Source organism: Sorghum bicolor, chromosome 5, assembly GCF_000003195.3.
Source record: "Sorghum bicolor cultivar BTx623 chromosome 5, Sorghum_bicolor_NCBIv3, whole genome shotgun sequence".
NCBI classification, from domain to species: domain Eukaryota; kingdom Viridiplantae; phylum Streptophyta; class Magnoliopsida; order Poales; family Poaceae; genus Sorghum; species Sorghum bicolor.
Window position 1 is genome coordinate 4692780 of NC_012874.2, and position 12721 is coordinate 4705500.

At 48.9% G+C, this 12721-nt stretch overlaps 3 protein-coding genes across 3 annotated transcripts; 1 reads left to right on the top strand and 2 right to left on the bottom strand.

Annotated features, from left to right (window-relative positions):
• Positions 408-1304, bottom strand: LOC8070677 (probable CCR4-associated factor 1 homolog 11). Its single transcript, XM_021461917.1, has one exon. The coding sequence runs from the start codon at positions 1302-1304 to the stop codon at positions 408-410; it is 897 nt and encodes a 298-aa protein (XP_021317592.1).
• On the top strand, positions 3911-6698 carry LOC8073608 (exocyst complex component EXO70B1). Its single transcript, XM_002449004.2, has one exon. The coding sequence runs from the start codon at positions 4381-4383 to the stop codon at positions 6442-6444; it is 2064 nt and encodes a 687-aa protein (XP_002449049.1). The 5' UTR covers positions 3911-4380; the 3' UTR covers positions 6445-6698.
• Positions 9428-10257, bottom strand: LOC8070678 (citrate-binding protein). The gene is made up of 2 exons (XM_021461918.1): positions 9946-10257; positions 9428-9820 (listed from the first exon to the last, which is right to left on the bottom strand). Exons 1-2 carry the CDS (start codon positions 10255-10257, stop codon positions 9428-9430), a joined length of 705 nt encoding a protein of 234 aa, XP_021317593.1.

Genomic DNA, 12721 nt, shown 5'->3' on the forward strand with positions numbered 1-12721 from the left:
TCAATCCAGCCCGTTCCAGACCAGGTGCGCACGTGGCAGACCAGGATTGGCTGCGACTAGGCATTCGCGCGTACTGGCTCGCGTGGCACAACCGGTTGTTACCGGCTAAAATAACCGGTTGACAGATAGCAGTTGTCTAAAAAAAATTGAATTATAAAAATTAATCACACACCCATAGCAGCACACACGAGCTTATTTACCGATGTATATTGACTCCCACGTGGCATATGGCCATATGGACCCAAAACAATATTTGACAAAATCAGTTGCACATCCTAGCTTGGTGCTATTTTTCTTTTTTATAAAAATAGTGTCATGTATATATATAGTTAGATACAAAGTCTATGGTCAAATCCTATTGTACAACATGATCTTGTCGTAAAAGAATACACACTGTACAACACAAATCAGCTCGACGACGTCGTTGATTGCAAGCCATGGATACAGCCAGCATGCACGTCTATGGTGTCGTCCCATGCAAAGAAGAGGCCTTTGAGGCGCATGAACACCTGGCACGCGACAAGGCTCCGCTCGCCGGCCTGCCACGGCTCCGTCGCCGCCGGCGCACCGAGCAGCGACGCCACGCGCGTGAGAGCGCCCTCCAGGCCCAGCCGCGCCGCCACGTACCTCGCGTCCACCACCCTGTCGCCGAGGTACGCTCTCAGCGACGCCAGGAGCTCCTCCTTGGTGTCCGGCAGCCGCGCGCCGCCGGTGAGCACCTTGAGCAGGAACCCGAGGTGGTAGAGCCCGCCGTACGCGACCCACGTGACGCCGGCGTCGGCGGCGGTCTCGGCGGACGACACCACGCGCGTGGCGAACAGCGCGTGCGCGAACACCCTCATGCTCAGGCTGCTCGCGCCGCCGGAGCCGGAGCCGGAGCCGGAGACGGAGACGGAGTCGCGGTCGTGGAGCCCGACCTGCCACACGGACTGCCCGGTGGCGGCGGCGGTGCCGGCGGGCAGCACGGGGAGCTTCCCGTTGGCGTCGCACAGCGTGATGCCGAGCTGGGAGTAGGGGACCGAGGAGTCGACGTCGACTTTCGCCAGCGCGTACCGCGACGCGGCCGGGAGGTCGTCGATGCGCACGCCGGGCGGCAGGTTGTTGCCCTCCTCGTCGCCGCCGGCGCCGTGGTGCTCCGCGTGCACGGTCACGTACGGGTACCTCTCCAGGAGGCCGCGGATCGTGGACAGCTCGTGGACGAGGTTTGCCGCGGTAACCTGCCGGACGAACACTTGGCCATGCTGCCGCCGCCGCCGCCGCCACTGATGCTGCTGCTGCTGATGCGCCGCCGAGGTTCGGGACATGGGCTGGTGGTCGTCGGAGCTAGCTAGGACTGGGATCGGGAGGGTGCGGCAGGGCGCAGATTGATCGATCGACGTCGGCGGCGGCCGTTAGGATATCGGGAAAAGTTGCTTCGTGTCGTTGTGCTTTTGAGATCAAATGCGTCCACGCGCGGCGCCTGCGAGTCGTCGAAGGGAGAGTCCGACACGAACCGAATATACGGCAAAATTTCCAACAATAGATTCACGATGCGTATATATTATAGGCTGCAATTTCCATAAATCTACTCAAGATTAAAACGCATTGCGTCGCAGTTTTTCCTATTGCCTTCACCACACTGCCAAACTGAGCAACATAAAAGTACTACCAATAATAAATAACTATAGGACAGCAATGTTTAGTTTTTTTTTTTTGCATTGACGTTAAGATAAGTAAGTTGTAGAATTTGAAGTTGTCAATTTAAATTGAAAATATAAATATGGGACTAACTATTCCTCTATTGAGCAAAGAAAATCCCAATCCAATAGATCAAGTTTGGCTGGTTTTTAATTTGGCTGATGTTATATTATCGTGAGAGAAAAAAAATACTACTTCATATCTACCTGATTTAGCTAATAAGAATGGAAGAGAAACCCAAACCATACAAGTCATTTTGCTTGCCTTCGGATGATTCCCTTGTGACGTTAACATACTAAGAATATGGCACCAGTCTTGGGGTGAAAGCACGAGATGCGGATAATTCTCTGCTCCGATTCGATGTGAATTTAAATTTTAAGAATATGGAGAATAACTTTTAATATCTATGTGGATATACGGATAATCCGAATCTGATTGTACGTGGATGCGGGGTATGATATGGATCCGACAAAATCGAGTGGGTATGGATTATCCGTAAATTTGCGACTTATTTGATGTTTAATAGGATATCCAATAATTTCTCTTCCTACATTAAAACCTAGAGAAATTCAAGATTTTTTTAAAAAAAGTTTCTTACTTGAGATTTTGCTGATTGTTATTACATATTGGCTAATAGCTTATCATTAAGCTAATAGTGGTCGATGCAATAGCCACAACTTGGAATGCAATGCAGAATAGTTCTCCATTACATTGTTATTGGCTGTTTACAAAAATAACTCCTTACAAGCATATAATTCTCTACATATGCACATATTACTTGACTATTTAAAGATGTACCGGATCCGATTCTCCTCCATATCTATACCAGTTTCAACATCCGAAAAAATCCACATTCATATTCACATCTAAATATATCCATTCCGATCCAAATGCGACAACGAAAGCGGATTAGAATATGTGAGAGAGGCATTATCTGGACCCGATTCGTTTTCATCCCTACATAGATCAACAACTACCGCCAATGCTAAAGGTTGGTCTTTGATACTTCCCCGATCCTCCTATCTTCCCACGACAACTTCGCCCGTGCCAGAAGAGCAGGAACCCACCTCTTAATTGATTTTTATGGTTGTTTTTGTTTTATCTAGGGTTTAGTTTCCATGCGACATCAATGAGGTGATGGTGGCAATGTCACATTGAATCATTGTCTCTCTAGCCTCTCCTTAGCTTGACAATATCTGATCTATCTAGTACCCGCGAAAGGCCAGTGTGAGTATATTGTGTCAGATACGTTGGCTCTCTTCGGATCTTAGGGGTTGGTGTTTGTTAGAGAAGTGGTTGGTTGATTTTTTATGTGAGCTATTTTTTTGGTCTGTTGTACAACAAGATCTGGTTTCTTCAACACTTTTCTAGTGGTCAAAAGATTGTAATCTTGAGTTCATTAGGGATCGTCTAGCTGATGTTCTATGAAAGTTTTCTAGATTTTATTGCCAACAATGAGTATGTTATTATATGGTCACAAATTCCTCCAAAATCCTAAACCTTTGCTTGAGTTCAAGAGTTCCATGCTCACAGGAGATTTAGGATCAACTTGTATCTCGACACATTTCCTTCAAGAATGTTGTTGACAAGTAACACTAGTACACAAAAAGAGACGGTGGCTTTTTATTAACCAAGGCGGTCGATCATTTTTAGTTGTATGTCTCGGTTAATCAATCATTTAACCGAGGTGGTTGCCTTAAGGCGTCCCCCTCCGTTAATAGGTTAGCTGAGGCAGGCAAAATAACCGCGCTCTCTAAATCTGCATTAACAGAGACCTTTTGACAGAGGCAGTTGCTTTGCTCGTCTCTGTTAACCGAAAAGGCCCGCCTTCAATCACTACCAAAATGATGGACTTCTCTTAGTGTTTTTAAGTAGGAACAAAACACTACCACTAGTCATAGCACATGAGAATCTCACTACGAGGCATTCAGTAGGAAAAATTTATACTAAATTTTGAATGCGAACACTAGAAGAAGACCACCTCACTAGGAGAAATCTAAAATTCTAGTTGTGAATATAATTTCTGTACTAGTGTAAATAACATATTCGTATAAAAAGTTTAGGTTCAAAGTTCAATTGCCAAAAGAAGTTTGAATTCATGTTTGTAATTGTGTATAAAAAATACCAAATACAGATTTTACCTTAGGAAAAATTGGACAGAGCTACGTTTGTGATTTTCCAAACATGAGCCTAACGTTATTAGAAACATAAAATGAGTTCCTTGATCGATCTGGGACTTCGGTTGGGGGTCCCCGATTCAGATGTCAAATTCTGCGTTTCACAAAAGTTAAAATAATGTAAAAAAAAACGGAAATCACCAGTTTGGAAATTAATAAATTGCAATATTATTCTTATCTCTTCCACTTTCTCGGGGAGGAGCTGCTTCTTCGTGCAGACGACATGCTTCGGCGAGGGACTCACGTCGCCGCGAGGTTGCCAGCACCATTGCTTTCTTTAGCAAACTCCGCGTTGCGAAGTGGAGGAGAGAGAGAGAGAGAATGACTTCTTTTCAAATCATCATGTCTCCCTCCTCAACCTCCGGCGACGTCTCCTCTCTCTCCTACACCTCCTCCTCCATTCCCTCTCTCCCCCCTTGCATGCCTCATCACAAACCAGACGTTGCCGTCGTCCAGCCATTATTGAGGCATTGACCTTCTTCTTGGTTCTTCTTCCTTGCGCCGACCTTGGCCGCCGCGGCAAGAGATGGACAGGATCCCCGTCGCGCCGCTCAAGTCCAGCAGCTTCTCGGCCGCCACCTCCCGCGAGGAGAAGCTCGCCCGCAACCTCTCCCTCGGCCCCATCAAGCTCACCGAGCACATCAAGGAGGCGCACAAGGAGAAAGCAGCCGCCTCCGACGCCGGCCCCGACGAGGCCGCGGAGCCGGACCTCGCCGCGCTGTCGGCCGAGATCGACGCGTTCCTTGCCGCCCCCAGGGACGGCGACGCGCCGCCGCCGGCCGTGTCGGAGGTGACGCTGGACAGGTTCGCCAGCGCCGTCGAGCAGGAGATCGCGCAGTCCGAGGGGACCGACAACAAGTGGGCGCCCAACGAGGCCGGCGACGCGCCGCCGCTCCTCGCCGCGATCAAGCGCCTGGCCGCGCTCGCGTCCGCGCTCACCGCGGACCAGGGTGCCGCCACGTACAGCATCGGGGTGCACCGCGTCACCGGCGTGCTCCACCGCGCCATGACGTTCGTGGAGGACGAGTTCCACGGGACGCTGGAGGACCCCCGCGTCGCCAAGGTGGCCCCTCCGGCCGGCGACACCGGCAGCGCCACGGGCCGGTCCATGAAGCGGCCGCCGTCGTTCGGGCAGGGCGCCGAGCTGGACCGGTGCGTCGTCCCGACCGCCTTCTGCGACGCGTCGCCGCCGTTCCCTCCCGAGACGGTGGGCCGTCTCCGCGCCATGGCGGAGGCCATGTTCGCCGCCGGGTACGAGACGGAGTGCACGCAGGTGTTCCTGGTGGCGCGGCGGAACACGCTGGACGCGTCGCTGCAGAGCCTCGGGTACGACAAGGCCAGCATCGACGACGTGGTGAAGATGCCCTGGGAGGCGCTGGAGTCGGAGATCGCGACGTGGATCAAGGCGTTCCGGCACACCGTCGAGGTGGACCTCCCCGGCGAGCGCGACCTGTGCGCCCGCGTCTTCGCCGTCGCCGGGCAGAGGTCCCTCGGCCGCGACATCTTCGCCGACCTCGCGCACTGCGCCATGCTGCACTTGCTCAACTTCACCGAGGCCGTGGTGCTCACGAAGCGCGCCGCGGAGAAGCTCTTCAAGGTGCTCGACATGTACGAGGCCGTCCGCGACGCCGTCCCCATGGTGGACAAGTTCCTCGTCCCGCCGCCCGACGGCGAGGGCGAGGGAGCCGGGGCCCCAGCAGCTGACGAAGACGGCGGCAGCGGCAGCGCGTCCACTGCCCTGGCTGAGATCAAGCACGAGCTGGCCTCGGTGTGCACCCGGCTGGGCGAGTCGGCGGCGGCCATCTTCTGCGACCTGGAGTGCTCCATCCGCGCGGACGCCGGGAAGCAGCCGGTGCCCGGCGGCGCGGTGCACCCGCTGACACGGTACCTGATGAACTACCTCAAGTACGCGTGCGAGTACAAGAAGACGATGGAGCAGGTGTTCCAGGAGTACCGTCGCCCCGACGACGACGACGCGCAGCACGAAGGCGGCGGCGGGGACCCGTTCGCGGCGCAGCTGATGGAGGTGATGGAGCTGCTGCACACCAACCTGGAAGGCAAGTCGCGGCTGTACAAGGACCCGTCGCTGAGCAGCATCTTCCTGATGAACAACGGGAGGTACATGCTGCAGAAGATCCGGGGATCGCCGGAGATCAACGCGGTGGTGGGCGAGGCGTGGTCGCGGAAGCGGTCGACGGACCTGCGGCAGTACCACAAGAACTACCAGCGGGAGACGTGGAGCCGCGTGCTGAACCTGCTGCGCGACGACGGCGTGATCACCGTGAAGGGACACGTGCAGAAGCAGGTGCTCAAGGACAGGTTCAAGCAGTTCAACGCCGCCATGGACGAGATCCAGCGGACGCAGGGGAGCTGGGTGGTGAGCGACGAGCAGCTGCAGTCGGAGCTCCGCGTCTCCATCGCCGCCGTCATCGTGCCGGCGTACCGGTCCTTCCTTGGACGGTTCTCGCAGCACTTCACCGCCGGGAGGCAGACGGAGAAGTACGTCAAGCTCAGCGGCGAGGACCTGGAGGCCATCATCGAGGAGCTCTTCGACGGCAACGCCGTGTCCATGCCCAGGAGAAGGACGTAATAATAATTAACGAAGGATCCGGGCCCCCCGTGCCTTTGGTCACTAATTTGGTTTTTATAAGCCAAATGTTACATTATCTTTTTTTTTTCTTTTCTGTTTTCTATTAATTTCGATCGAGTTGCTGTTCTGCATTGCTCTTGCTCAATCACGGCAGATAGTTGTGTAATCGTCGATTAATTAATCGATACATGTACCTGTTCATATATGTATTACTCTCTCCTGTGAAAAACACTTAACACATTTTACTTTGTTCATTCAGTCTTTTGATGCATATCTTTGGCTACTACTATACTAATTTTCTTCTAGAATATACTCATGAAATTTCTTCAAATTTAATAGATGTGTAGTTTTTTTTTCCTCTAGTTCGTCTAAACTTATACAGAATTAGATGATTTTTCGTGCACAGTTGTTGAATTCGAATTCGTGCTTATTTTTCTGTATAGCATTTTTGACTTTTCATAACACCAACGCCATGTGAAAGCAGGAGGAGCGGCAGGCAGCAGCTGTAACTGTAATGCAAGTCGGCAAATAGCCCATTGAAGGCCCATGTTGCGAGGTACTGTATGATCCTACGGCCCATCTGTTACAGGCCTGGAAGAACTAGCTATATTACGCTTTCAGATCGGACCTAACTTTCAATGGGCTTGGGCTGAGCTTCTCCCTATCACAACGGGAGGAGAGTTGAGACCAACAGAAGAAGAGAGAGATAGAGAGAGAGAGAGAGAGATAGAGAGAGAGAGAGTAGTCAGCTGTGAAGCCTGCATAAAGTTCACTAACTTTCTATTGCTACTATCATATTTCATTGGCAATTCGGTAAAAGCTAATTTGGTTTCTAAAGATGTTGATTTTTTTCCTACTATAAACTTGTCAAAGTTAAATAATAATTTCGATGGATCGAAAGAAGTACTTTATACTACTGGTCATCCGGCCAGGCAACACTCACGCGTTGAGATTCGGTCTAAAGCCATCAGCCAATGAAACACTATTAGCAAATAAGTAATAATACATATCAATCGTTTTGGGCCTTGTTTACTTCTATTCCAAAACCCAAAAAATTTCAAGATTTCTCGTCACATCGAATCTTTAGACACATGCATAACGTATTAAATATAGATGAAAATAAAAACTAATTATACAGTTTGGTCGGAATTTACGAGACGAATTTTTTGATTCTAGTTATTCTATGGTTGGACAACAATTACCACAAACAAATAAAAGTGCTACAGTATCTCAAATTTTTTTTTCAAAAAGAACTAAACACGGCCTTGATCATTATCACCGGCCATTTTTTATCTTAGACTTCAGCATCAAAACATTTTCATTGAGATCCCTTGATGTTGACGCGGGACATGCTGCTGGTCGGGACATAGCGAATATGACCCGATACTTGTGCAGCTCATCGCCTTGCTCCTAGTTATCCGGAGCCTCCATCTCGTGTGCGCGTGTTGTTGCTACTTCCTCGAACGGAGTTTCTTGCTCTTACTTTCTCTACCACTCGATTTACATTGAGAAGTGCACAAATACACATCTCAATATAGATTCGCATAGAGATATATGTTTGCACACTTCTCAATACGAATTCAATAATAGAGGAAGTAGAAGCATATGCCCTCAAAGGCAAAAATAACTTTACCCTACTTCCTCAGAGGACAAAGCCCCTAGATATTGTCTTCACTTGTGCATAGTTGTGGGTCGCCGTGTGTTGACACGTTGGCTTCGCACTACAAGAAACAACACCATTGCCGAGTGCCTGTAGATTTGCCAAGTGCTAAAAATTAGGCACTCGGCAAAGGATCTCTTTGCAGAGTACCTGACCAAGTGGCACTCGGCAAAAGAATTGCACATGGCAAAGCCGTCTTTGCCGAGTGTCTGGCACTCGACAAAGAAAAGCACTCGGCAAACCGGCCTCTTCGTCAAGGGCCAAATAATCGGCAAAGAGCAGCACTCGGCATAGAAGGCTGGGCCTAACGGCATCCATGGCCATCACCTTTGCCGAGTGCCCTCCGTCTTCTTTGCCGAGTGCCAAAGTCTGGAACTCAACAAAGAATTTATTTTTTGATTTTGGCCACCAATTTTTTTTTGCAGCATTCACATATTATCATGGTCAACATGTTCAAATTTGACACTTCTTCATAACTTTTTTTTATATTTTTTTTGACTTTATTTCATTTTCTTGATTTTTCCCGTGAGAGGCAAACTTGAACTGCGGATGCATCAAATAATAGATTTTAATGATTCATAAAATCTTATTCTTGTTCTTGAGTGTTTGTTTAGGCCAAATCCAAAAACTGACATGAAGTTTTGATCAACGTGCTCTCGAAGCCGATCGGCTAAGAGAGGAGGTGGTGAGACGACTTTTCAAGAAGTATGATGGAAATGTCGGGGTAGCAAACATGATGGAAGACTTTCATGAGGCACAATTTGGTGAAGGAATGGAGGAGGAGCCAGAGGAAACCGCAAAGGCGTTCTACGACATGATGTCTTCGGCACAGAAGCCCCTTCACGAGAGGACAATGGTTTCACAACTGGATGTCATTGGACGCCTAATGGGGTTGAAGTCGCAGTATAGCATGAGTCGAGACATGTTCGATGACATGTTGACAATTATTAGCACCCTGCTTCCGGAGGGTCATGTTTGTGCCAAAGAACATGTATGAGTCATAGAAACTTCTTCGTGCACTTATGAGCAGATCCATGCTTGTCCAAAAGGAAGAAAAGATCTCCAGAAAGCAAACAAGGCCCAGAACTTGTGTCAGTGCAACTTTTATGTCCTCTTAGTGAAAAACAGGCTATGACCTTATTGCCAAAAAGAAAACATGAATACGGACGTTAATTTCCATATCTTTTGTGGTGGTGTAGTGTGACATTTGTGAGTGCGACCACCTTATTATTTACAGTACGAAAGACAACATAGCGCTGCTGCTACTATAGCTAGGGTGTGTGTGTGTGGCGGTCCGGATCGAAGCAACCTATAGTAGCAAGCTCAACACTTGGTGAAGACCTTGACGTCCCTCCACCACGACTCCATGAGGTGCGACATGCCGTTCTTGGTCTGCCCATACACGCCGAACTTGAAGTAGTGCGAGTCCCCGCCGCGGCCGGGCACCGTCAGCCGGTGCTCGCCGTCCACGAACACCGTCACATTGGACGCCGCGACGTCGTGGACCACGTTGAGCCTGAACCACCTGTCGTAGACGCCGGCGTCGACCACCCTCGTGTCGTCGTGGTAGTAGGTGAGGTTGCCGTCGTAGACGTGCAGCATCAGCGTCGTCGCGTGCTCCGCCGCGCCGAAGATCTGCATCACCGACGCGCCCGACGTGCCGTACGGGATGTACCCGTACCCCTCGAACTGCCACACCCCGGAGCTGTAGATCAGCTGTGCCACCGACGGCGATCGATCGCCGTGATCGGAGAAGAAGAAGAATCGAGAAGGAAACTGTTATTAGTAGTATTGCGTATGTCAGATTCAGATCTTGGCCGCTGGTCTAGCGTTACTGTTACCTCGATCTTGGTCTCTGTGCGGGGGCCGCCGGGGTGGGCGGTGGTGATGGGGTGGTCGGTGGCGTAGACCCACATCCGCCGCACGCCGTCGACGAACTCGTAGCGCTCGGTCAGCGGCACGTCGTAGGGCTTCTGCACCTTGAACTGCGCCTCCGCCAGCTCCACGGCGGTGAAGCCATTGGTCAGTAGGTCCTCGCCGCGAGCCGAGCGCAACAGCAGGGCGCACGACGTGGACACCAGCAGCAGCTGCAACACGAGCAATGGCGACGACGAGGCCAGGAGCAGGAACGCAGCGTTCACGCCATGAGCCATGGAAGCTAATAAAACTGCTGCACTGAACCTTAGTTTCTCTCTCTCACGGGACGAACACAAACACACCCACTTTCAGTGGCTCGATCTGCCGCTCTGGATGTAGAATTGTGTATATGTATATATAGATCACGAGATGTCCATCTCGATCTGTTTTCGAGTGCAAGGGGTTGCAAAGCGACAAAGTTGCCGGACCGGCGATCGAGCAGTTGTTAAACCGGAGGTTCCGCCGGCCGTCGGAGTTGATAAGCTGGTTATGGATGACCCCCCTGAATCCGCGGCAGATGTTTCGTCGCTGCGTTCCTGCCGTCCTGCAGTCAAAGCTATAGTTTTCTCTTCATATATATATATATATTTACTCTCTTCTGTGTCCTGTGAAAAATACTTGACACATTTTACTTTGTTCGGCCTTTGATGCATATTTCTGTCGACTAATTTTCTTCTAAAATATATACTCATAGAATTGGAGAAGAAACAAGAACTAAACTGTTATTACTATGCGTATGTGTCACTCAGGACAGGTCAGCAGCGAACTGGACGGTTTTGGCTTTGTGTAGTGTTAGTGTGTTACTGAGTTATCTCGATTTTGGTCTGTGTGCGGGGGCGGCCGGGGTTATATATGGCTTCGTTCAAACTTATAAGTTGTTTTAATGTTTTTGGTACATAGTTTCTACTATACACGGTATCTAGAGTATATATCCCAACGAAATGAGTGGTTATATGACTGACTTTAATATTTAATCCACGTATGTAAGTGATCACTCGTATATTCTACCAACTGTACAATGAAGCTCTGATTGACGGGAAGTCGTCATCCATAACTGCCCCAGGCCACATTTTTATTAGATGGACGGAGGACGGTGCACCAAGCATTCCATGAACTGTAATAAATAACTAAACATAGAAAATACTCACTACAGGAAACGCGAGATTTGCCCGGTGCAAAATGATTTGCCTGGTGCTTTTTATCGGACACCCGGTAAATAATTTATTTGCCTAGTGCCCTACCCAGAAGAACCCGGCAAACAAAAACACCCGGCAAAATATGATTTGCCTGGTGTTTTCTGGACACCGATACCCGGCAAAAAAAGACACCCGCCAAATATATAAAATTTGCCCGGTGTCGACACCTGGTAAAATAAAACACCCGGCAAAGAATCTGCCCGTGACGGGCCCGTGGACGGCGCGATTTGCCGTTATTCTTTACCTGGTGCCTTGTTCCATGGCACCAGGCAAACATTTATTTGCCTGGTGTCTTTGAAGGCACCAGGCAATTTAATTTTATATTTTTGTTTGTTTTTGCCCTAGTTTTTTTTGTGACCTTTCTACAGTATTTCAAACTCACTATAAAATTTTGAGACAACTTTGACTTTTCTAAGCATATTTGGTTAATTTTTTTCTTTCGTTGCATTTTTCGGACGACTCTAAAGTTGAACTGCAGGTACATGAAATAATGCATTAGGGTCATTCGAAAAATGATATCCATGGTGTTTGGGGTATGTCGAGGCCGTACCCAGAAGCTCGCATGAAATTACCACCATCATGTCGTCGTGACATGAGGAGGTAATCGCGTAGAAAAAGTATTTAAATTATAAAGAATCCAAACGACGTCCGAAAATCACGAAACTTGTCGATGTGTCTTGATATCCTATGTGGAGACTATGATAAAAATTTTAGGAAGTTTCGAGCAAGTAGCGACGTCCGATGCTTAAAACCCAGACATCTCCACTTGTCAAAGTTTTGTGATCACATGTGGAGGAGGATGGCTTTTAAGCATCCGACGTCCCTACTTACTCGAAACTTTCTCAAATTTTTATCATAGTCTCCACATGGGATACCAAGACACATCGACAAGTTTCGTGATTTTCGGACGTCGTTCGGATTTTTTATAATTTAAATACTCTTTCTACGCTATTACCTCCTCATGTCAAGACGACATGATGGTGGTAATTTCATGCGAGCTCCAGAATACGGCCTCAACATACCCCAAACACCATGGATATCATTTTTCGAATGACCCTAGTGCATTATTTCATGTACCTGCAGTTCAAATTTGGAGTCGTCCGAAAAATGCAATGAAAGAAAAAAATTTAACCAAATATGCTTAAAAAAGTCAAAATTGTCTCAAATTTTGATAGTGGGTTTGAATTACTGTATAAAGGTCACAAAAAAAATAGAGCAAAAACAAACAAAAATATAAAACTAATTTGCCTAGTGCCTTCAATTACACCAGACAAATAAATGTTTGCCTGGTGCTAGGGAATAAGGCACCAGGCAAATAATTTTTTTTTCGTGCCTTCTATTACCGCAAAAAACTTTTAGTACTTGGCCCACACAAACTTGGCTCCGTTATCCCGTGACTCGCGACGCTTCCGTTCATCGCTTCCTCCGGCTCCGTCATCCCGTCACTCGCGACGCGACTAGGAGAGGACCGCGCGAGGTCGCGACTTGCGAGCGCGACTGCGCG

What these genes read in the sequence shown, in the direction of transcription:
- LOC8073608 (XM_002449004.2), top strand. Translation starts at nt 4,381, where the DNA reads ATGGACAGGATCCCCGTCGCGCCGCTCAAGTCCAGCAGCTTCTCGGCC.
- LOC8070678 (XM_021461918.1), bottom strand. Translation starts at nt 10,257, where the DNA reads ATGGCTCATGGCGTGAACGCTGCGTTCCTGCTCCTGGCCTCGTCGTCG. An exon ending in GCACAGAGACCAAGATCGAG is followed by an intron (nt 9,821 to 9,945) that starts GTAACAGTAACG and finishes TCGGTGGCACAG; the next exon opens with CTGATCTACAGCTCCGGGGT.
- LOC8070677 (XM_021461917.1), bottom strand. Translation starts at nt 1,304, where the DNA reads ATGTCCCGAACCTCGGCGGCGCATCAGCAGCAGCAGCATCAGTGGCGG.